Here is a 25977-nt window from a genome sequence, read left to right as displayed (position 1 = left end):
AATTAACAAATGTGCAGTAATTGCCAGAATGCTATTGTATCCTTCATTGATCCACCAAAGCTTTGCACGCATGCCAACAGTTAAAATCAATACATTATATTAGATATCCCAGTCAGGCACACATCTCCTGACCATAAATCTTACTTTCCATTCTCTGGATTCTGTATCATTATGTGAAACATTGTAAACTGCTATTAAACATTTACAGATCAATTTAACTATGACAACTAGCACAGTGTTGTGATATGTTCTGGCTAGTTGGCATATCTGTGGTGGTGAATCTGTGGAATTCTTTGCCACAGAAGGCTGTGGAGGCCAAGTCAGTGAATTTATTTAAGGCAGCGTTAGGTAGATTCTTGATTAGTACAGGTGTCAGGGGTTATGGAGCGATGGCAGGAGAATGGGATTAGGAGGGAGAGATAGTTCAGCTATGATTGAATGGCGGAGTAGACTTGATAGGCCAAATGGCCTCACTCTGCTCCTTTCGCTTATGATCTTATGATCTGTGCAGGAAGCCTCCGAAGGTCCGTGGACCGCTGCCACTCACTGGCAGTAGCCGTGGCTCGCCCGCCATGTAACTGGGAGACCCGCATCATCTCCTGCTCACCCCTGAAGACTCCCCCCCTCCCCATCACTCGTGAGGCTTTGTCCCACTTCCAGCTTTTTCATCCACCCCCCACCACAGTTAGTCTGAAGAATGATCCTGACCCGAAAAGTGTCTCAGAGAACTGAATGTTCATACAGGGTACGAGAAGTATCATCAAGATGGCCGTGGTAGTCTGTGGGCCTGTAAGGCGTATTTATAACTCGCCTAACCCCTGAGATGGAGACAGAGATCCAGAAAGGGAAGGGAGATTCAGAGATAGACCATCTGAAGGTGAGGGAAGTGTATATATAAATTGACAGCAAAAGTGATGAATTTTAACATCTGCCTGCTTCAACGATCTTGCAGTGTCTCTAAATGGCGGCTACGTTTCATACATCAGTGACTATTTTTCCAAGTACTTTTCAGTGGTTGTAAAGTACATCCTTGATAGCAAAGAAAATGATTATGTAAACTGGATATCAATTGGGAAAATGCCCAGATTCCATTATTAAGACTACTTAGAAAATTATATCATTAGACAGAGTAATCAGGGTTGACAAATTTGCGTATGTTGAGAATATTATGAGCAAGGTAGGTATCAGAAACCAGTGGACAGGTTATATTGATTTTCAAAGGGCATTCGATAAGGTGCTGCACAAAAGATTATTTCACTGAATAAGGAATCACAGAGATGAAGGAATACATTAGTATGTATAGAGAATCGGCTAATGTACTGAAAACAGTAGAAATCAATGGGTCATTTTCAGGTTGGAAGAGTGCCGCAAGGATTAGCACTGCGAGATCATCCATTAAAGCCAATTGCAAAGACAGTTAAAGCAATTCATCAGAAGGTGCAATTTAAACAAGTTTGCTTATGAAACAAAGCTTGGCAGAAAATTACATTTTGAGGGAGGATGCAAGAAAAATGTAATTTTCTGCCAAGCTTTGAAAATTACATTTTGAGGGAGGATGCAAGAAAAATTTGGCAAAGAGTCATGATGAGATTAAGAGAATGTGTAAGAATTTAAAGGACAATTACTTGGACAGGTGCATAGAAAGTGATATGGGGGCCAAACGCGGGCAAATGGGACTAGCTTAGTTGGGGCATCGTGGTAAGCACGGAGGAGTTGGGCTGAAGGGTCTGTTTCTGTGCTATATACCTCTCTGACTACGAGGTGACAAATGAAAGCGGCACGGTGGCGCAGAGGGAGAGTTGCTGCCTTTCGGCACAAGAGCCTGACTACGGGTGCTGCCTGTACAGAGTTTGTACATTCTTCCTGTGACCACGTGAGCTTTATCCAGGTGCTCTGGTTTCCTTCCACACTCCAAAGACGCGAGGGTTTGTAGGTTAATTGGTTTTGGTAAAAATTGAGCAATTTCGCGAGTGTGTAGGATAGTGCTTGGGTAATGTGTGATCACTAGTCGGTGTAGGCTCTGTGGGATGAAGGGCCTGTTTTCACGCTGTATCTCCAAAGTCTAAATGTAAGGCTATGCATAGCTTGGTAAGTAGGATAGAAAAACTATTTATTTAAAGTGACGAGAAAGTAATAAATGAATTTGGATGGATTTAAATGACCTTGTACATGAGACACAATGTCATCATGGAGGAATAGCAAGCAATTAGGAAGGTAAATGCTATTTTGGCGTCAAATATTGATTGATTCATTCCATACAGCATGGAAACAGGCCTTTCAGTCCACCGGGTCCACACCAACCACTGAGCACCGGTTCACACTAGTTCTTCGTTAGACCCACTTTCTCATCCCTACCAGGGACAATCTACAATGGCCAATTAAACTGCAAGCCTGCACATCTTTGGGATGTGCAAGGCATCGGAGGAAACTCAGCGGTCACATGGAGAACGTGCAAACTCCACATAGCCATCGACTCCACCTGAGGTCAGGATTGAACCCGGGTCTCTAGCACTGTGAGCCAGCAGCTCTACCAGCTGTACCACTGTGCTGCCCTAAATAAACTCAAGACGTTGACCAGCAGTAGACCATTTGCCCAGAATGGCTATACCAACAATTTGAAAAACAATTCCTATTGTCCTTTCTCTCACAATATTACTACAATTTTTCCCCCTTCAAATATTTATTTAATTCTCTGTTTCATATTGGAACTCTGCCTCAGTTAGTTCCTGTTTTGATATTGGTATATTATTGCCATGTCAAGAGTGTTTTATTATCATATGTCCCGGACAGAAGAATTACATTTTTACTTGTACTGAGACACAGTGAAAACCTGCGTTACAAGCTGTTCTTTCTCCACAGGTACTATACTCTCTCCAAATCAGCTGTCATCATCACTCTTCCTAAAAACCTTTCACCAAATGACCTACCAACCTCCACGTCTTTGGGGTATGGGAGGAAACCGGAGCACCCGGAGGAAACACAAGCTGTCACAGGGCGAACATGCAAACAGTCAGGCAGCATCCAAGGTTCAGGTCTCTGGCACTGTGAGAGAGCGGCTCTACCAGCTGCGCCACTGTGCCTTCTTTGCTACTGGCTCAGAACCCATTTGACTGCATTCTCACTGAAATATCTGCTTCACACACAGTCAAGTCTGAAAAAGAGTCTCAACCCGAAACATCACCTATCCATGTTCTCCAGAGATGCTGTCTGACCCGCTGAGTTACTCCTGCAGCAAGTTCACATTTATTGTCACCTGCACCAATTGGAACAGTGATATTTGAGTTACCATACAGCCGCACAAATAAAAATAACACAATACACAATAGAATTTAACATAAACATCCACCACAGGGGAATCAACATTTCTCACGGTGATGGAAGACAATAAAGTTCAGTCATCGTCCTCCTTTTGTTCACCCGCGGTCGGGGCCTCGAAACCTCCACAGTCGCCGCTACGGACGGCCCGATATACAGGCCTTCTCGCCGGTATGCTCGAAACTTCGACGTCAGGACGGATCGGAACACACTCTGCGGCTTGGAGTTCCCGAATCGGCCACTTCTTACTGGAGACCGCGGCTTCCGAAGTCCACAGGCTCCGTTGGACGGAGCTCCAACACTGGCGATCCTCGGCAAAAGATCCCAGGCTCCGCGATGTTAAAGACAGCGCTGCGCCGGTGGCTAAAAGCTCCGCAGACCACAGCTCCACGATGTTAAAGTCAGCAGGCCATGGGATCGAAGCTCCAACACTGGCGATCCTCGACAAGGATCCCAGGCTCCGTGATGGTAATTCCGCGCTGCGCCTGCTGCTTTTTGCGTATTAACCATCATTTGTATTTGTTTGTTTCTACAGGTCATCAATACGAAGTTTTGAGATAGAAACATAGAAAATAGGTGCAGGAGTAGGCCATTCGGCCCTTTCGAGCCTGCACCGCCATTCAATATGACCATGGCTGATCATCCAACTCAGTATCCCGTTCCTGCCTTCTCTCCATACCCCCTGATCCCTTTAGCCACAAGGGCCACATCTAACTCCCTCTTAAATATAGCCAATGAACAGGCCTCAACTACCTTCTGTGGCAGAGAATTCCAGAGATTCACCACTCTCTGTGTGAAAAGATAAAATGCAAGGAAATTTATCGAATCAATTAAATGCTTAACATCAAAGTGGATATGTTACGCACAGTCAAACTGCATTCACCCACACTTTTTCCAAAAGAGTCTTGCTCTTCAAAGGCAGAAAATAGTCAGCGTGTAATGCTTCAGGGCATGATCATCAGCAGTGATGTTTGCACCCGGCTGTGATTTGTCTTTAGACAGATGTTAACTCAACAGCTTTACTTGCCAGTCTGAAGAAGGGGCTCGACCTGAAACATAGAAACATGGAAAATAGGTGCAGGAGTAGGCCATTCAGCCCTTCGAGCCTGCACCGCCATTCAATATGATCATGGCTGATCATCCAACTCAGTATCCTGTACCTGCCTTCTCTCCATACCCCCTGATCCCTTTAGCCACAAGGGCCACATCTAACTCCCTCTTAAATATAGCCAATGAACTGGCCTCAACTACCTTCTGTGGCAGAGAATTCCAGAGATTCCGGTCCTAAAACATTTCCCCCTTATCCTTAAACTGTGACCCCATTCCTTCTATCCAGCGATGCTGCCTGCCCAGCTGAGTTACTCCAGCTTTCCCTGCCACACCTGTCTCAGATTTTCTGCATTCATAGCATTTATTTTTATAGCAAACAGCTCTTCTCTACTTTCAATGTTTTGTTCCAAAAGAGTGGTGAGGAGCATGGACTTATATCACACTTACAATAGGCGTGACAATATGCAGTGTGAATATAACATGCGTATGGGCCATGGAACATAGAACAACACACCACAGTGCAGCACAGGAACAGGCCTTTCGACCCACAACATCCATGCCGAACATGATGCCAAGATAAACAAATCTGCTCTGGCAACACAGAGGAGCAGTGGTGGGGTTGCTGCCTTACAACACCAGAGACTTGGGTTCAATCCTGACTGCGGGTTTGCACGTTCTCCCTATGACCGCGTAGATTTTTCTCTAGGTGCTCCAGTTTCCTCCCACATTCCAAAGACATACAGGTTTGTAGGTTAATTAGCTTGGTAACATTGTAAACTGTCCCTAACATAGTGTTGGTGCGCGGGGATCACCGGTCGGTGTGGACTCGGTGGGCCAAAGTGCCTGTTTCCGCGCTGTCTCTCGAAACGAAACTAAACTAAACTAAGTGTAGAACAAGTTTTTTTCTCTGCATCTATGTATCTTTCAGATTCAACCCGAGATAGGAGCTCTGAACTCAATTTAATAACTCATCCAATCTTTGGCAATTGAGAAACCGCAGTGCCCATTCAGTTCAATGTCTGTCTGCATTAGGCAATTAACTGCTGTAGTTACACACAAATCTACTCAGAGATTTCAGTGCAAGCAATTAATCTCAAGTGTCACACAGATAAAGTTTAACGCTGATAGCTGGGTACAGTATCTTTTGATTCGACTTCTAACCCTTCCTTATTACGTTATTCTTTCAATTATTTCATTAAGGGTTGTAATTCGTCCTATCATTGAAAGGAAAGGTCATTTGGATGTCCGATAGACAGACAAAGATACTTGCGTTTACTTTTTTTAAACTAGCCCAAGTCCATTGTGCAAGACACCACCAAAGTTGAAGAACAATGAAAGGAGAATTAGAAACCATTGATAAACTCAGAGGCATCGCAATAATTAATTGAAGACTGCAACCCAGTACACTGAAATGAAGATAAAGAGTTCAGAACGGTGATAGATCAGCCACGATTGAATGACGAGGTAGGCCTGAAGGGCTGAATGGCCTAATTCTGCTCCTATGTCTGATGATCTCCCCCACTTGGTTCCATCTCCCCACATCATCTATTTCCGCCTATCACCTACCTGCCCCTGTCTCCCTCCTGCCTCTCATCACTATATACTTGCTATCTTCCCTCTACATTCTCAGTCCTGATGCAAGGAGTCAACCTAGGATTTGGACCATTGCCTCCACAGACGCTGCCTGGACCGCTGAGTTCCTCCAGCACTTTGTGTTTTGCTCCAGGTTCCAGCATCTGCAGTCTCTTACTCTTATAGCATTTGTGCCAGGATAACTTCTTTTAAAGGAATGATATTCACCTACACAAAAACATACAAACTAGCTGGAATACAGCTCCCTCTTCACAGGGTCCTCTTATTCCTCAATAAAACCATCATATATTAGCCAATGGCTAATGGCCAAAATGGCCAAACACAAGAAACCGCACAAGCTGGAATCTTGAGCAAAACACAAAGTACTGGGGGACCTCAATGGGTCAGTCTGCATTTGTGGAAGCAATGGACAGGCAACAGGATACTGGGTCGGGAAATTGTCGGAGTCTGAGGAGGGGCCCAGAACATCATCTGTCCATTTCCCTCCACAGATGCCGCCTGACCCGCTGAGTTCTTCCAGTACTTTACATTTTGTACATATTAGCCAACAGTACTGGATATTTAATTACCAAGATCATAATTGTGAGCCCAACTTTCTTTTCAGGTAACTTCCATACATAAATTCTTCACTTTCAGTGTGATGTTTCAAGGCACTACTCTTGTACACCTGGGAAGTAATGCAGCAACTTTGGTTTCCTGGCCCTGACCTGAAAAGTTGCCAATCCATTCCTTCCAGAGATGCTCCCTGACCCACAGAGGTACTCCAACAATTTATGTTATGGTCTCGAGTAACTCAACGGGTCAGGCAGCATCCATGGAGGAATAGACAGGCGATCTTTTGGATTGGGACCTTTAGATTTTAAACTTCAGAGATACAATGTGGAAACAGACCTTATGGCCCACCTAGTCCGTGCCGACTAGCGATCACCCTGTACACTAGCATTATCCTACACGCTAGGCACAATTTACAATTTGCATAAGCCAATTAACCTATAAGCATGCACGTCTTTGGAGTGTGGGGGAAACCAGAGAATCCAGAGAAGGCCAACGTGGTCACAGGGAGAACGTACAAACTCCACACAAACAACACCCGTAGTCAGGATCAAACCCGGGTCTCTGGCATTGTTAGTCAGCAACTCCACCGCTGCGCCACTGGCCCAACCTTTTTTTATTTTGATCAAGATTCCAGCAACTGCATTTCCTTCTGTATCCATAACTGAGACCATGGTTTATGCCCTTAACAATATGGTCATATGCCATGGTCCTTAACAATATCAACTCTACCCGGAATGCTATATAAGCAGAGAACAACATGCTTTAAACACTGCAGCATGCAGACACACCACACCACGATAAACACTTTGTACCTACTCAGTGCATAGACCATTGGAAAACAACCCGTCCTTCAAACTACGTAGCCAGTGCTAGACCTCCAACCATTCACTTTCACATCTCTCTCCCAGGAACATCATGATTCATTGAAACAAAGAAGACCAGAGATCTTAGAACTACAAATGCTGTTTATATCAAAGATAGACACAATGTGCTGAAGTAACTCAGCGGGTCAGGCAGCATCTCTGGATTAAAAGGATGAGTGATGTTTCGGGTCGTGACATTCTGGAGAAGAGACCCAATCTGAAGCAAGGTCCCCGCCCAAAATGTCACCCATCCTTTTTCTCCAGAGATGCTGCCTGACCTGCTGAGTTATTGCATCCAGCACTTTGTGTCTACCTTTGACCAGAGACCTTAATTGAACCAAAAAAGCAACTATATTTTTAGCCATATCCTTACATACCATCAGTTGTTTGATTATGCCGGCCTGCTTTACCCCAATGTAAACTCACCAGCTGCTTCATGTTTTGCTGTTCCTCTCCTCGCCCTGCATGCTCGCCGAGTTCAGTCATGGCTTCCACTTGCTCCTGCTGAGCAAACTGGGACAGCTCTTCGTCCATCAGGACCTTCTCTTTTTCATACCTGCAAAAGAGAGAAATTGGAATCACAATATTTTTTTCTCTCTGCCTCTCTTTCCCACTCCACACACCCAAGTTGAATTGAATTGAAAGATACAGCATGGAAACAGGCCCTGTAGCCCACCAATCCCACACCGACCATCGATCACCCGTTCAAACTCGTTGTGTTATCCCACTTTCTCATCCATTCTCGGCATAATTTACAGAGGGCTTATTAACCAAAAACCCGCATGTCTTAAGGATCTAGGAGCAAACCGGAGCACCCAGAGGAAACCCATGCAGCCACAGGGAGAACGTGCAAACTCCATACAGATGAAATGAAATGAAATGAAATGAAATGATGAAATGAAATGATTCAATTTATTGTCATTGTCAGTGTACAGTACAGAGACAACGAAATGCATTTTTAGCATCTCCCTTGAAAGGGAGACACAGGGCGTCGCGGTGTGCCCGCGCCTGCCGCCGTAACATTCCATTACAGGCAAAGGTGGGTGAAGTGTCTTGCCCAAGGACACAACGACAGTATGCACTCCAAGCGGGATTTGAACCGGCTACCTTCCGGTCGCCAGCCGAACTCTTAGCCCATTGTGCTATCTGTCGTCCAGATAGCTGCTGAAGTCCAGATGGAACCTAGATCTCCGGCACTGTGAGGCAGCGGCTCTACCAGCTGCACACTATTATCCTCCATTAATGTTTCGTTCCGTAAGCTAGGGTATTGTTTGATTAACCTCTACGTCGTTGAGGACATTGGACTTTGTCTCTGGAACTGTTGCTACAATGCTGAGAACTATATTCTGCACTCTGCATCTTTCCCTTTGCTCTACCTATTGTACTTTAGTTTGAACTGATTGCATCTATGTATGGTATATATGATCTGAATTGACAATTGACAATAATAAACCTAAATCTAAAGCATTCAGTGTTCCTTCTCAGGCTGGAGAACAGACATGATCACTAGCAATGAGGGGCATGAAAACAACGCCATTCTATGACCTTCCTGTGGTGCTCAATAAGATGCTTTAAGTTGTTCAATGGTTCAATGTTGCTTTATTTGTCACATATGCAACTGCATAATGAAATTATTTTTGCATATCTACACATGCAGGCGCCACCATGTTTTAACGCCATTTCCACAGTCCATAATCCAGTCCGCCCACATGCGCGGTCTACTGGTAAGCCCCAGGCTCGTGCAGGGCCTTCCTCCATTCGACTGGATCGGTCCGCAAACCGACGTCCCTCTCCTCTCCTTGCCCGGCCATCTTTGTGTCCTGGGGCGCCTCCTGCCGCCAACCTTGAAGGGGTTGGAGGCATTACCCCAGTTCACCCTCCTGCCGGCCCTTGTTCCTCGGGCCCAACATCTCCAGTGGCTCCCTCATGGTACCACGGTCCACCGAGCCTTCGGGCCCTTGGGGCGGGTTCCCAGTTTCATGGTCGCAGCACATCATGTGGGCCTCTGCCACGCAGCACCTCGGGTTATGTAATTGATTAGACTGCTCAAGCAGTGGTTAGCACAATGGTTCATTCCACAAACGTGCTGCTCAGTGTTGGACTAAGTCATTCAGAGAAGAAGGGTCCTAATTTCCATCCGAGACTCATGAATGTCAAATCCGCAACACAGGAGCATTGATTGTTGGTTGCTTTGCAGTTAGTTCCCTCCACACACAAAAACAATTGTTGGCGCTCAAAACCAGAGTGGATACATGATGGATGGCTACTTCAAAAGTGACCACAGGTGACAACAGAATGATAATCGCATGTACTGCCTGAGCAGGGAGATTAGGCCTGAACGTTAATTCAAGATCACTGCTTTCCAAAAACTGGTCGTGCAGATGTCCAATTTCCATTAGCCTGCTACTGACTTCATTTGGCTTCGCTACCAAGGAACCAAGGTCAGGAATACATTCTGGAAACATTTTTCTGGCTCCGATGCTCCTCACAACATATCTCTTTGAAAGAATGTTTGGTCATGTCATCTAAAATCAGTATCCATTCCTGCTTTTTCTCCATATCCCTTGATTCCTTTAGCGCGAAGAGCTAAATCTCTTGAAAATATCCAGCGAATTGGCCTCCACTGCCTTCTGTGGCAGAGAACTCCACAGATTCACAACACTCTGGGTGAAGATGTTTTTCCTCATCTCAGTCCTAAATGGCCTACACCTTATTCTTAAACTGTGACCTCTGGTTCTAGACTCCCTGAACATCGGGAACATTTTTCCTGCATCTAGCCTGTCCAATCCTTTAAGAATTTTATATGTTTCTATAAGATCCCTTCTCATCCTTCTAAATTCCAGTGAATTCAAGCCCAGTCAGCCCATTCCTTTCATCATATGTCAGTCCCGCCATCCCGGGAATTAACCTGATGAACCTACGCTGCACTCCCTCAAAAGCAATAATGTCCTTCCTCAAATTAATAGACCAAAATTGCACACAATACTCCAGGTGCGGTCTCACCAGGGCCCTGTACAACTGCAGTACGACCTCCATGTTCCTAAGCTCAAATCCTCTTGCAATGAAGGTCAACATGCCATTAGCTTTCTTCACTGCCTGCTGCACCTGCATGCTTACGTTCAGTGACTGATGTACAAGCACACCCAGGTCTCGTTGCACCTACCCTTTTCCTAATCTGACACCATTCAGATAATGATCTGTCTTCCTGTTCTCTCCACCAAAGTAGATAACCTCACATATCCCACATTATACTGTATCTGCCCACTCACCCAATCTATCCAAGTCATCCTGGAGCCTCATAGCATCCTCCTTGCAGCTCACATTGCTACCCAGCTTTATGTCATCTGCAAACTTGGAGATGTCACATTAAATTCCCTCGTCGAAATCGTTAATATTGTAAATAACTGGGGTTCCAGCATCAAACCTTGCAGCACCCCACTAGTTACTAGCCATTCTGAAAAAGACCCGTTAATTCCTACTCTTTGCTTCCTGTCTGCCAACCAGTTCTCTATCCATGTCAATACCCTACCCCCAATACCATGTGCTCTAATTTTGCGCACTAATCTCGTGTGGAACCTTGTCAAAGTTTTAACTTTGAAAGTCCAGATGCACCACATCCACAGGCTCCCTTATCCATTCTACTTGTTACATCATCAAAAAAATTCTAGAAGATTAGTCATGCATGATTTCCCCTTCATAAATCCATGCTGACTTTGACCGATCCCGTCACTGCTTACCAAATGTGCTGCTTTGATATCTTTAACAATTGACTCAAGCATCTTCCTCGCTACCGATGTAAGGCTAACTGGCCTGCTGTATAATTCCCCGTTTTCTCTCTTCCTCCTTTCTTAAAAAGTGGGATTACATTGGCTACCCTCCAGTCCACAGGAATTGATCCAGAGTCGAGAGAACATTGGAAAATGATCATCAATGCATCCACAATTTCTAGGGCCACCTCCTTGGGTACTCTGGGATGCAGACCATCAGGCCCCGGGGATTTTTCTGCCTTCAGTCCTAACACCATTTCCTGAATAATGTGGATTCCCTTCAGTACCTCCCTCCAACTAGATCCTCGGTCCCCTAGTATTTCTGGGAGATTGTTTAGGCAGAACCAAAGTACTTGTTTAACTGTTCTGCCATTTCTTTGTTTCCCATTATAAATTCACCTAACTCTGATTGTAAGTGACAAGCACACCCAGGTCTCGTTGCACCTCCCCTTTTCCCAATCTGACACCATTCAGATAATGATCTGCCCTCCTGTCTTCACTAATCTTTTCCTTTTTACATATCTAAAGAAGCTTTTAGTCCGTTTATATATTCCCCGCAAGCTTTCTTTCATGCTCTTTTGCCCCCCTCTTAATTAACCCCTTTGTCCTCTGTTCTAAATTTCTCCCAGTCCTCCGGTTTGCTGCTTCCTCTGGCCAATTTAAATGCCTTTTCCTTTGATTTAACACCATCGTTGATTTCCCTTGATTAGCCACAGTTGATAACCTTGCTCGTTTTATTTTTTCGTCCGACAGGGATGAACAATCTTTTGGAGTTCATCCATGCGGTCTTTAAATCTTTGCCATTGCATGTCCACCATCAACCCTTTAAATATAATTTGCCAGTCTATCCTAGCCAATTCCCGTCTCATCCCTTCAAAGTCTCCTTTCTTTAAGTTCAGGACTCTAGTCTCCGAATTAACCGTGTAACTTTTCCGCCTATTGCAGGATTCCAGCTTATTATGGTCACTGTTGCCCAAGGGGCCTTGCACAACAATACATGTCTTGTCATCATTTAATGGAGTTATCGTAACCTTGATACAGCATGGAAACTGGCCATTCGGCCCAACTTACCCATGCCGACCAAGAAGCTCCATCTATGCTAATTCCACGTTTGGCCTATATCCCTCTAAATCTTTCCTATTCATGTGCCTGTCCAAATGTATTTTAAATGTTGTTATAGTACCTGCCTCAACTACCTCCTCTGGCAGTTTGTTCCATATACCCAGCACCCTCTGTGTGAAAAAGTTGCCCCTCAGATTCTTATTAAATAATGAGTCTTTGACCTTAAACCTATGTCTTCTGGTTCTTTATTCCCCTAGTTTGGGTCAACGACTGTGCATTCACCCTATCTATTCCCCTCATAATTTTATACACCTCTATAAGATCACCCCTCAGCATCCTACACTCCAAGGAATAAAGTCCTTGCCTGCCCAATCACTCCCGGAAGCTCAAGCCCTCGAGTCCTGCCAACATTCTCGTAAATCTTCTTTGCACCCTTTCCATCTTAATGACATCCACACATTGCACGGTGACCAAAACTGAACACAATACTTCAAGTGTGCCCCCACTGGCGTCTTATGTAGCTGTAACATAACATCCCAACTTCTAAACCCAATATCCTGACTGATGAAGGACAATGTGCCGAAAGCCTTCTTGATCACCCTATCATACCTGTGACACCACTTTCAGGGAACTATTTTCTGTACGCCTTGATCCCTCCCCTCCACAACATTCCACAGGGCCCTGCCATTCACTGTGAACATTCTGCCCTGGTTTGACTTTCCAATATGCAACACCTCACACTTATCTACGTTAAACTCCATTAGCCATTCTTCATTCTACAGGGTGGCTCGGTGGGGCAGCGGTAGGGTCGCTGCCTCACAGCACCAGAGACCCGGGTTCGATCCTGACTAGGGGTGCTGTCTGTGTGGAGTTTGTACGTTCTCCCTGTGACTTACGTGGGTTTTCTCCGGGAGCTCAGTTTTCCTCCCACACTCCAAAGACTGACAGATTTGTAGGTTAATTGGCATGGTAAAATTGTAAATTGTACCTAGTGTGTAGGATAGTGTTAGTGTGTGGGGATCACTGGTCGGCCCAGACTTGGTGGGCCGAAGGGCCTGTTTCCGTATTGTATCTCTAAATTAAACTAAACTAAACCAAACAGCCCATTCCCTAACTGATAAGATCCTTCTGCAGGTTTTGATAACCACCTTCACTGTGTACGAAACCACCTGGTTTTGTGTCATCTACACTTCGAAACATGGGTCCATTAACATGACAAAACTGGGAAAAGCAAATACTCTGCACAACCCCGACAATTAAAAAAGAAGGTAGAGTCAGTCCCATGGGACCAGATGCCAGGTATGCAGCAAACTCTTGCTTATGGTAAGTGCAGCACTATATACATTCAGTATACATTTCATGCACGCAATACATAGCATCATATTCCCTTGTAAAGAAAGTATTGAAATTGTTAGCAATGCCAAATATGTTACAAAGCAGTTAGAAACCAGAGGCTAAAGCGCACAGAGTGAAATTAGTCAGCATGTGAAAGAGGAGCGAAGATTGATTTAGGGTACAGCCCGCTATCAGTCCCCAGTTCTCATATTCAAGTAAGATTCTTCAGGTGTAACATTATTCACTCTTTCAGATGCTAACAAACCTGCTGTGTACTTCCAGCCTTACGTGCTCTCATTTCACACCGCCTGACTCGCCAATTCTCTGTTCCTGGAGGTTAGAAAAGTAACAAAAATGTGCATTAGAGGAATGCAATTTGATTTCCTTGGAGGAGAATAAAGTCCTTGGAACCCATTTCTCTAGCAAATGCACCAGACCTCGTTGACTGCAGATTATTAATACAAGGGAACTTGAGAATTAAATTGCTGTGAGGTACCTATTAAGGAATAACAAACATATTAATGCAAAAGTCGGCACATATTTTGACTTATTTTAAGCCTAGTTTCTGCTAATGGGCAATTGCTGCAGTCGTCAAGGGGGAACGATAGCCCAGAAATGGACGAACAGAGCTACAAAATCAAAGTCGGGGGCATTCGGTAGTGAAATTAAATAATTACATGTGATTAAATGAGAGCAGTCACATTGGGTTTCCCTATGAAATATAAAATCTAATTTAACAAAAATAACCTTTTCCATTACATTGGTGAAACAAGGAACCGCAGATGCTGGTTCATAAAAAAGAAACCAGGTGTTCCAATTTCCTCCCACATCCCAAAGACGTGCAGGTTTGGAGATTAATTAGCTTCTGTAAATTTTCCCTAGTGTGCCAGATAGAACTAATTAATGTACGGGGTTCACTGTTTGGCACAGACTCAGTGGGCCGAAGGGCCTGTTTCCACGCTGTATCTCTAAACTAAGTACAAAGTGCTGGAGTAACTCAGCGGGTCAGGCAGCATCCCTGGAGAACATGGATAGGTGACGTTTCAGGTCAATACCTCTCTTCACTATTAGGTCTCACGGTTGCCAACTATTTTAAAACACCTTCCCATTCCCACACAGACCTTTCTATCCTTGGCCTCCTCCATTGCCAGAGTGAGGGCACACGCAAATTGGAGGAACAGCACCTCATATTGGGTGGCTTACAAACCAACGATATGAACATTGAATTCTCCAATTTTAGGAATAACAAACCTACAAACCCCATCTCCCTTCTCTTTCCCCTTTCCCCCTTCCCCGCCACCCCTCGCCATCCTGTGCCCTAACTAGATTTGCACCCGTCTCTCCTCTTCAACCTACATTCCTTCCTCTGGCTTCACAAATCGTACTTCTTCCATCCTTGTCTCACACATTTTGTCTTTTCAAGTCTGGCTTTTATCCAACCATTCGCCCTTCAACTTCCCCCCTCCCCCCCCCCCCCCCCCCCCCCCCCCCCCCCCCACCCCCTTCATCTGTATCCACCTATTACTCTTTTCCTCCAGAGGTGCTGCCTGACTCGCTGAGTTACTCCAGCACTTTGTGTTCACCCATCTGTTACTCGCCAGGCCTTCTCTCATCAGGCTTCCGCTCCCCCCCACCCCCAACACAACAATCTGTATGAAGAAGGGTCCTGATCTGGAACGTCACCTATCCATGTTCTGCATAGATGCTGCCTGGCCCGCTGAGTTACTCCAGCACTGAGTATCTTTTTTTCCCATTACATTTCCCCCCTTCTCAGTCTCCTTCCAGTATACTGTAATCACATACCCAATGTTCTTGCAATTCTTGGAAGAGAGACGGGCAGCAGATTTAACCACAAAAACCATCACGGGCAAGTCCTTACATTTAACACAATCATGGCCTCCTGTGTAATCTACCACAAACTCATTTCAGCAGGGTTCACCAAGATAACAATCAGGTGTGCACATTCTCATCAGCATTCCCCCATAGAAAGAACACAGCTTTGGGATGCGTTGGTGGTGTAACCCAGCAAACTGAGATGGAATTTGTGGATGAAATATACCGCAGCCACTGTGTGTCAGTGCTCAAGGAATACAGATTTATGCACGGTTGTGGAACGGGTGCAGATCAAGCAAAGTGCTTTGTGTGTAATGTGCCAAGCATTTTAAGTGTGGCCAGAGCTGTAAATAGCCCCTGGTGTGTAAGGAGTGGATGCGGAAGTGGGATAACATGGAACTAGTGTGAACCAGTGATCGATGGTCAGCATGGATTTGGTGGGCTGAAGGTTCTGTTTCCATGCTGTATCTCTACACTAAACTAAACGTTGTCCGGGTTTGCTGCATGCAAGAGTAGACTGCTTCATTAGCTGAAAGGATGTAAACTAAATTGGCCTTAATTAACACCAGATGGACTTCTCAATTAAAACATATCACCACTGCAAGGAACCCAAAGCCTCTCAAAGGTTGAATCTGCGAATTTAACATTTATTTGTAATGACTAGCCCTCAGTAGAGGGCAGCACAGTGGCGCAGCTGGTAGCAGCACTGCCTCACAGCATCCGGGTTTGATCCTGACCTCGGGTGCTGTATATGTGGAGTTTGTATGTTCTCCCTGTGACCACTTGGGTGTTCTCCACGTGCTCCGGTTTCCTCCCACTTCATAAAGACGTGCAGGTTTATAGGCTAATTGACCTCTGTAAATTGCCCCTAGTGTGCAGGGAGTGGATGAGAAAATAGGATAACACAGAACTAGTGGGAAAAGTTTGCCATGGACTCGGTGGGCCGAAGGACCTGTTTCCATGCTGTATCTCTAAGCTAAACTAATTTGACCTCCATTCTATTATATTTTATGGCCCGACTAATGGTCAGATCCAATGAACTTTCTTCACCAACCTATCTATTGTTGAGGTTTTATTCCGCCATTTCTAATACTCCTTCCACCTGTTCTTCCTTTTTTTTAGGCTAGTTTAGAATATTGTCACGTGTACCGAGGTACAGTGAAAAGCTTTCCTGTTATGTGCTATCCAGTCAGCAGAAAGATTATACACGATAAGAGCACCCTGGGGAAATATTGTCCACATAGACATCACAGTAGCGATAGAAATGTGAGTTGTTGTGCCATTCTTGAGTGCAAGGCAGAACCGCCAAATCAACGACAAAACGTTAAGAAAGTTGGACACAGATCCCTGTGGTTAAGCACAACAGCGATTCAAACAGTAATTTATCATTTTGTAATAACATAGAACAGTACAGTATAAGAACAGCCTTTTGGCCCACAATGTCTGTGTCGAATATGATGCCAAAACCAACTGCACCTAATCCGTATCCCTCCATTCCCTGCATATCCATGCGCCTCTCTTAAAGGCCTGTCCCACTTAGACGATTTTTTAGGTGACTAGGCTGTCGCCAGATAGTGGCCGGGGTGTCGCCTGTATGGCCGTGAGTAGTCTCCTCAATCACCCAAAGGGTCCTAGCAACTTTCTGGTTGCCGCTGGTGGCGGTGGAGATACAATAGTGACATTTAAGAGGCTTTTGGACAGTGGCATTTAAGAAGCAGATAAGAGTTAATCTTGGCATCATGTTCAGCACATGGATACGCAGAGAATGGAGGAATATCACGTGCAGGCAGATAAGATTAGTTTATCTCTTTAGTGTAAACATTGTGGGATGAAGGGCCTGCTCCTGAGCTGTACTGGTCTATGTTCAATGGAACATAGTACTAAATTGTAAAAAATTAATTGCTGTTAATTTACTGATTATATTTGAAAATAGTACTGCCATGTTCATTTTATGTTTTTATCTACGGTGCTTTCTAAAATTTCATATTCAAGACACAAAGCAGCCAAAAAATGTTTTGCAATGCATTGCAAATCAAGTGACAAGTTTTCTTTCCCAAGTGTAGTCAATTTGTGCTTAGCAAGCTCTTACACCCTAATGAAATAAGTGACCAGACATTGATTGAGAGACAAGTGTTGTGCAGGATACAAGGAGAATTCCACTGTTCATTTTTGAATAAGTCCGTGGCATATTTTACATCCACCCAAGAGGGCAGAGAGGAGGTGTACACTGTAAATCAACATTCTTCATCACGGTTAATAACATTTCCGCCTGAATATATCAATTACTCTGCATAATGTCCATGAATAATGCAGCAATTGTCTATCATGAGCAAGTCCTGTTGGATCAATTTAAACCAATGCAACCTTTCACAAAGAACATCTCAGCAAAAATCTTACCTCTGGTACAGTTCTTCCTTCGTGCCAGAATTCAGTGGCATGCCACCTTCCCATTGTGAATCATGCCCTAAAGAATGAAAAAGACTGTAACCAACCCCAGTAATATCTTATTCTGTTCAACCTTTATTCAATTTCATGTTACAAAGACAGGAGCCATTTTAGATTTTAGTTTTAGAGATATAATGTGGATACAGGCCCTTCAGTCCACGCCAACCAGCGATCTCCCGTTCACACCAGTTCTATCCCACACACTAGGGACAACATACAAATGCCAATTAACCTACAAATCCACATGTTTTTGGAACATGGGAGGAAACCAGAGCACCCAGAGAAAAACCCAACATGGTCACAGGGAGAACGTACAAACTCCATAGAGTTAGCATCTGTAGTCAGGATCAGAACCAGGTCTTTGATGCTGTAAGGCAGTAAGTCTACTGCTGCGTCACTATGCTGGCCTTTAACTAGATACATAGTACTAGTTTGTCCTGCCCTTACCGCTCTTTCAATCAATCAATCAATCAATCAATCAATCAGCTTTCTCCACTACACCTCAATCAGTCTCCAAAAGGGTCCCGACACAAATCGTCATCTTTCATTGTTCTTCAGATGCTGCCTGACCCGCTGACTTACTCCAGCACTTTGGGTCTTTTTTTTTTGTAAACCACCATCTGTAGTTCCTTGTGTTTAGCTGTTAAAGTCCTCTTGTTCTTTGTAACAACTTTTCAGAATTTCATTTGAAAAATGTAATTTTCGTACTTTTTTTAACTATTCTTCTGTTTATAATGTTATTCCTATCTTTCTTCCTGCTGATGTGACTAACATATGAAATATAATTTAATCATCAAGGAAGAGAGAATTAGGCAACCATGGGAGAAATAATATGTTTAAATTCTCAAATCACTCTACCCCCCACAAGTTTCAATAATTGCAGGATTGCAGAATTAATTCATTGCCAATGGACAAGTAGGTTGGTGAAATTTTTAAGAGATATTTTGTTAGGCTCAGGAAGTCTGACAGATCAAAAGTAGTAATCGGCTGCTGTCTGTGTGGAGTTTGCACGTTCTCCCTGTGACCCCCCACGGGTTTCCTCTGGGTGTTTCAGTTTCCTCCATCTCAAAGTGGTGCGGGTTTGTAGGTTAATTGGCCTCTGTAAAATTGCCCTGAGTGTGTCGGTTGTGGATGAGAAAGTGGATAATAGAACTAGTGTGAACGGGTGATCGATGGTCGGCATGCACTCCGGGGGCCGAAGGGCCTGTTTCATGCTGTGTCAATCAATTCAATCAATACCATTGTCTTTTGGCAAACAATAAACGGCCTTTACCTCCATGGCCAACCACTTTCAAATCCAATGTCAGTGGACATTTTATGTGGGGAATAGCTACTTCCCCACAGCCATCAGGCTATTAAACCTGGCTCGGACAAAACTCTGATTATTAATAACCACTTTCTGCTATTTGCACTTTATCAGTTTATTTATTCATGTGTGTATATATTTATATCATGGTATATGGACACATTTATCTGTTTTGTAGTAAATGCCTACTATTTTCTGCGTGCTTAAGCAAAGCAAGAATTTTATTGTCCTATACAGGGACACATGACAATAAACTCACTTGAACTTGGTATCTGATTCTTCCATGGATAATGTCCCCGCATGCACCTGTACTTGAAACTCTATCATCTTCCATTTCAACCTTAGCCCATTCTAAAGTTAAAAATTCAAAGACACGTATCTTCCAACTCTCTCTAATGCACGGGCTAGAATCCTTTATGTTGGTGTAGGTTTATTTTTGTCACGTGTACAAAGTTACAATTAAACATTTTGTTTTGCATGTAACCCAGGCTATTCATACGATAAACATACATGAAACATTCATGTTAAATTCTATCGTGTATTGTGTTCTTTTTATTTGTATGGCTGTATGGTCATTCAAATCTCACTGTACCAATTGGTGCATGCGACAATAAATGTCTCTTGAACTCTTGATCTCTTGATACGTGAGTATCGTGCAAAAAGAGAAAATAACAAGGTTATTGCACAGGGGAGAACGTGCACACAGACAGCAGCCCATTACTACCTTTGCGTTGCAGCTGCAGAGAAAGTGGGTCATATTGAAGCCCAAATGAATTTTATTTCCCATTTAGAGAAAGCTTTTCTCTATATGCTGAGAATTCTATTCAGAAGGGTATTAATGTGCGATAGAAATCACCTTGTGCTTCTCAATTACAATTTCACCATCTTCTAATCCACAACTGATGAATTTAATACTGTTAATATTGCCCCGATTATCACCCTGTATGATAAAGACTTGCTATTCACACAGTGCCTTTTCTTCAAAATGAATTGGAAGTAGAGGCTTTGAAAAAATATTAAGGCAGAGGAAGATAGATTCTTGATAAGCAAAGAGTTTAAAGTACTAAAGGTGTAGAGGAATGTGGATTTGAGATTACTATCAGGTCACCCATGATCATATGAAATGCGAGAGTAGACTCAAAGGCCTCTACTTTCTTAGACGTTTAAAGAGATTCAGCATGTCACTAAATATGCCAACAAACTTCTATGGAAGCACTGTAGAAGTATCTTGTAGAAGTACAGCAATACCAATGCCGGCCTTGGCAACAGAACTCTATGGACTACCTCTTGAACCACCATGCACTTGTTTTCCAATTGTTTAGTTTTGTTTAGTTTAGTTTAATTTAGTTTAGTTTAGGTTAGTTTAGTTTAGTTTAGAGATAAAGTGTGTGAACAGGCCCTTTGGCCCACCGAGTCCACACCGACCAGCGATCACCCATTATCCCACTTTCGGATCTCACCCACTAGGGGCAGTTTACAAAAGCTAATTAACCTACACACCCACAAAACTGGAGCGGTCACAGGAAGAACGTACAAACTCCATGCGGACAGCACCCGTAGTCAGGATCGAACTCGAGTCTCTGATGCAATAAGGCAGCAGCTCTACCTGTGGGACGGCACTGTGGCACAGCGGTAGAGTTGCTGCCTTACAGCACCAGAGACCCGGTTCAATCCTGACTATGGGCACTTGTCTGTTTTCTCTGTGAGTTTATATGTTTTCCCTTTGATCACGTGGGTTTTCTCCGGTTTCCTCCCACACTCTAAAGAAGTACAGGTTGTAGGTTAATTGGCTTGGTCTAATTGTAAATGATCCCTAGTGTGTGTAGGATAGTGTTTGTGTGGGGAGATCGCTGGTCGACACGGACTCGATGGGCCAAAGGGCCTGTTTCTGAGCTGTAAAAACTAAAACTACCTCTGCGCCACTGTGCCGTCCCCTTGCTATTCATGATTGTACTTTAGATCTTTCATTTAATGCTGAAGCAAAAGCAGTCTTAGTAATAACGTGAATATTATGCACATCAATGCTGTCAGGTTCTCACTGTAATCCTGGCATTAATCCTTCACTTACCTGCAGAGGTAGAGCTCGATAGCTTTGACATTGGCTGGGGCACATCCTTCATCCTTGTCATAAGTTTGTCAGAGAGCTGCAAAGACATAGATTTGTTAAAGCTGTAATATTCTGTTCATTAAACTTTCCTCAGAAACAATGTTCCCAGCTGATCTGTTGTGCGGAAGGTGAATTGGAGTTAGTCCAGGTCGTTACTAAAGCTGGAGTTGATATGTGTTATCTTTATAGTTTGATGACCCGTGGTAACCGTGGTAATAGGGCTGCACAGTGGTGCAGCGGTACAGTTGCTGTCTCACAGTGGCATAGACCTGGGTTCGATCCTGACTACAAATGCTGTCTGCATGGAGTTGTACGTTCTCCGTGACCGCATGGGTTTTTTTCTCCGGGTGCTCTGGTTTCCTCCAACACACCAAAGACGTGCGGGTTTATAGGTTAATTGGTATTTGTAAATTATAAATGGTTCCGAGTGTGTAGGATAGTGCTAGTGTACAGAGTGATCGCTGGTCAGCGCGGATTTGGTGGGCCAAAGGGATTGTTTCCACACTGTATCTCTACAGTCTAAAGTAAAGATACAGCGTGGAAACAGGCCCGTCGGACCACTGAGTCTACACAGACCAACAATCACCCATACACTAGTTCTATGCTACACACTGGGGACAACCTACTGACGCCAATTTACCTTCTGCCTCATTATTAGCACATTGAGTAACTCAGCGGGTCAGGCAGCACCTCTGGAGAACATGGACCGGTGACGTTTCAAGTCAGAACTCGTCTTCAGACTGAATGTGGTTGGAGGGGAGAAAGCTGGGTGGAGGTGAGACAAAGCCTGGTTCAATGTCCCTACTCCACATCATCAGACTGTCCTTTTCTTTTCTCCACCTCTCCTCTATTCCTCAAAATATTTGATTTCTAACATTTCTTGATTCTGTGAAAGGTCATCGACCTTAAACAGTTTCCCTGTACGTCCCTCCACAGGAGCTGCCTGATCTGAATTTCTTCGTTAAAGTTTAAAGAACCCAACTTGGTGAATGAGATGTGTAAGAAGGAAGTGCAGATGTTAGTTTAGACCGAAGATAGACACAAAATGTTGGAGTATCTCAGCGGGTCAGGCAGCATCTCTGGAGAAAAGGAATAGGTAACGTTTTGAGTCGGGATCCTTCTTCAGACTGAGAGTCAGCGGGTAGGGGAAAAAAGAGCCGGCACCGATGACCAAGGAAAAGTGGAGTCCACAATGGTCCATTGATGGCTGTGGAAGAGGTGATAACGAAGGGATATATGGATGCAAACAGTGGAACTGGGCAGGACGGCTAGGGTGGGGGAGGAGTGGCGGAGGGAGAGGGAATGCAGGGGTTACTTGAAATTAGAGAGATCAATATTCACACCGCTGGGTTGGAAGCTGCCCAAGCGAAATATGAGCTGCTATTCCTCCAATTTGCGTGTGGCCTCGTTTCACTGAACGCTTACGCTCAGATCGCCTTGGCCTACGCAATCTCCCGGTTGCCAAACATTTTAACACCTCTTCCCGTACTGACATTTCTGTCCTGGACCTCCTCCAATGTCAGAGTGAGGCCATCGTGGGCTCCGCTTTTCCTTGGTCATCGGTACCGGCTCTGATTTGTTGTGAATGAGATGTTCAGTTAGACCATCTCATATATTAACAGACTATTCTGTTACTTTCACAATCACTCCAACCTGATCCTTTGTTAATGTTATTTAAAGTTCATTGCTGTTGACAGTTGTCAGGCAAAATCTACTTTGCGCTGTTGGTGGTGAGAATTTAATTGAACTACATGTTGTGCAGAAGTGTCCTTAAAAACTCAAACAAAAACCTTCAAAACACAAATGCCTAAATAAATGTCACTTTCTGCAAGTGCGTACGAACCTTGTCATTGCCTTTACTTTTATTGCACTTTCAGTTTTATTTCCCTGTTTCATTCTCTTGTTAGGATTATGTCTGGGTTTTGATTCGGTTGAAAGCTTTTGTCACTTTGAACAACAGATCTCTCTCCTATTAACTGGACTGTGGGCCTGAATAGTAATTAGACGCAAGAACTCGGGAGGCAATCTGTAATGACTGTACTCCATAAGACATAGGTGCAGAATTAGACCATTCAGCCCATTTTACTCCACCTAGAATTGTGACTGATTCTTCTTTTCCCTGCCCCATATTCCATTGAATCATCAATGAAAGATACAGCATGGAAAAGGGTCTTTTGGCCCATCGACTCCACAACAACCATCGATCACCCATTCATATAAATTCTATATTATCCCACTTTCTCATCCACTCCCAACAAACTAGGGCTAATTATTTTAGTTAAGTTTATTATTGTCACGTGTACCGAAATACAGTGAAAAGCTTTTGTTTGCGTGCTATCTAGTTAAGGAAAAGATTATACATGAATACAATCAAGCCGTCTACAGAGCACAGATTAAGGATAAAAGGTACAGCATTTAGTGCAAGATATAACATTGAAGTCCAATAAAGTCTGATTAAGGAAGTTCAAAGGTTTCCAGTGGGGTAGATGAGAGGTCTGGACCACACTCTAGCTGATCAGAGGACTGTTCAGTTACCTGATAACAGCTGGGAAGTAACTGTCCCTGAATCTGGAGGTATGTGTTTCCACACTTCTGTACCTCGTAGACACAAAAAGCTGGAGTAACACAGCGTGACGGGTAGCATCTCTGGAGAGAAGGAATGGGTGACATTTCGGGTCGAGACCCTTCTTCAGACTTCAGTTTCTTCCTACATATTTCCTCTGCACCTCTTGCCTGATGGGAGAAGGGGAGTGACCGACCGGGGTGAGACTGGTCCTTGATTATGCTGGTGGCCTTGCCTAGGCAACGTGAAGTGTAGATGGAGTCGATGGACGGGAGGTTGGTTTGTGTGATGGTCTGGCCTCCGCCCACGACTCTCTGCAATATCTTGCGGTCTTGGATGGAGCTGTTCCCAAACCGTGCTGTGATGCATCTCATTAAAAAGCTTTCTATGACACATCTGTAGAAGTTGGTGAGAAGGTGGGGACATGTCGAACTTCCTAAGTCTACAAACCCAAACTGGTGGTGGGTCCAGGATTGGCGGAGGAGTAACCACAGGTGATGGCCATCTAGGCCAGGGGTCTCCAAACTATGGCCCGCGGGCCACATCCGGCCCGCCACGAGATTTTATCCAGCCTGCAGTAAGCTCAGCGCAGGACGGAGTGTGTGACAGTTAGGCGTCGAGTCGATTCGAGTCGGGGAGCACGGCGGCCCGGAGCTGCTCTTAGTGTTGTCAGACATCACAGGGCCGCCGTGAAGAAGGGTGCAATGGGGGGTGGGGGGGGGGTTGTTCGGTGGCAGCGGTCAGAATGGGTCGGCAGCGCATTATAATGTGCGATCGTTTCTCTTTGCACCCTCTCTCTCTGCCCTCTCTTTCTTTGCCCTCTCTCTCTCTGCCCTTTCTCCCCTCTTCTCTCTGCCCTCCCTCTCACTCCCCTCTGTCTCCCATTCCCTCTCCCCCACTCCTTTCCCTCTCTCCTCTCTCTCCCTCCCCACTCTCCCTCCTCACCTCTCTCTCCCCCCTCTCCTCTATCTCTCTCCCCCCTATCCCCTCTCTCTCTCTCTCTCTGCCTCTCTCTCTCTCTCTCTCTTCCTCTCTCTCTCTCTCTCTCTCTGCCCTCTCTTTATTCTCCCCCTCTCTCCCTCTCTCTGCCTCTCTCTCTCTGCCTCTCTGCACACTCTCTCTCTCTGCCCCCCTCTGCCCTCTTTCCCTCTCTCTGCCCTCTCTCTACCCTCTCTCTACCCTCTCTCTCTCTGCCCTCTCTGTCTCTCTCTCTGTGCCCTATCTCTCTCTCTTTGTCTCTCTCTGCCATCTCTGTCCATTCTCTCTCTCTCTGTCTTCTCTGTTTCTGCCTCTCTCCCTCTCACTCTCTCTCGCTCTCTCACTTGTTCTCGCTCTAGCTCGCTCTCTCTATCTCTCTATCTCTTTCATTAAATTTATAAAACTGACATTTCTTTATTTTTTCCTATGGCCCACAAAAATGTGCCAAATATAAAGTGTGGCCCTCATTTGAAAAGTTTGGAGGTCTCTGATTTAGGCCATTGAAGGATCAGTTTCACTTCATTACTTCATCTAACACTATTCCTCTGGTGACATTAATGTAATTTAACCACTCCTGAGATTATTTAGTTATTAATTGAATGGCCATGGTATCTGCTATCATCAATATTCTAGAAATGTATCTGTTTAACCCCATTTCCTTGTTCTCATAACTTTTATTCCAGCCAAACTCCACAAGAGATCTCCAGTCACTGGGTGATGCAGCATGGAAACAAGCCATTCGATCCACCACATCCACACCCACCAATGCGGATCTGTCCATCCTTAATCTGTTCTGGAACAACCAGATCGAAGTAATGGCCAAGAAAGCACACCAACAGCTCTACTTCCTTTGAAGGCTTAGGAAGTTGGGTATGTCCCCAACAACTCCCACTAACTTCTACATATGCCATAGAAAGCAGTTAATCGGGATGCATCGCAGCCTGGTTTGGGAACAGCTCCATCCAAGACTGCATGAATTTGCAAAGAATTGTATCTACACGTCACGCTGCCCCGGCTTGGCCACCAGCATAATCAAGGACCAGTCTCACCCCGGTCAATCCCTCTTCTCTCCGCTCCCATCAGGCACAGATGTGTGAAAACGCACACCTCCAGACTCAGGGACGGTTTCTTCCCAGCTGTTGTCAGTTAACTAAACTATCCTATCACCAAATATAGAGAGATCCCAACTTACCATCTTACCAACT

General features: G+C 44.5%; 1 protein-coding gene across 1 annotated transcript in view; it reads right to left on the bottom strand.

The window, feature by feature from the left end:
• LOC129704687 (MICOS complex subunit mic25a-like) overlaps window positions 1–25977 on the bottom strand; it is a 321392-nt gene that overhangs the window by 293973 nt on the left and 1442 nt on the right. The window contains exons 2-4 of the mRNA XM_055647979.1: window positions 21193–21268; window positions 17771–17837; window positions 7803–7932 (exon numbers count right to left, since the gene is read on the bottom strand). Of these exons, the coding sequence (XP_055503954.1) occupies window positions 7803–7932; window positions 17771–17837; window positions 21193–21268 (273 nt within the window). The remainder of the gene's footprint in view (window positions 1–7802; window positions 7933–17770; window positions 17838–21192; window positions 21269–25977) is intronic.

This window comes from Leucoraja erinacea, chromosome 16 (genome assembly GCF_028641065.1).
Source record: "Leucoraja erinacea ecotype New England chromosome 16, Leri_hhj_1, whole genome shotgun sequence".
Lineage (NCBI taxonomy): Eukaryota > Metazoa > Chordata > Chondrichthyes > Rajiformes > Rajidae > Leucoraja > Leucoraja erinaceus.
The sequence above is the reverse complement of the archived record's forward strand: the minus strand, read 5'-3'. Positions and strand labels throughout refer to the sequence as shown.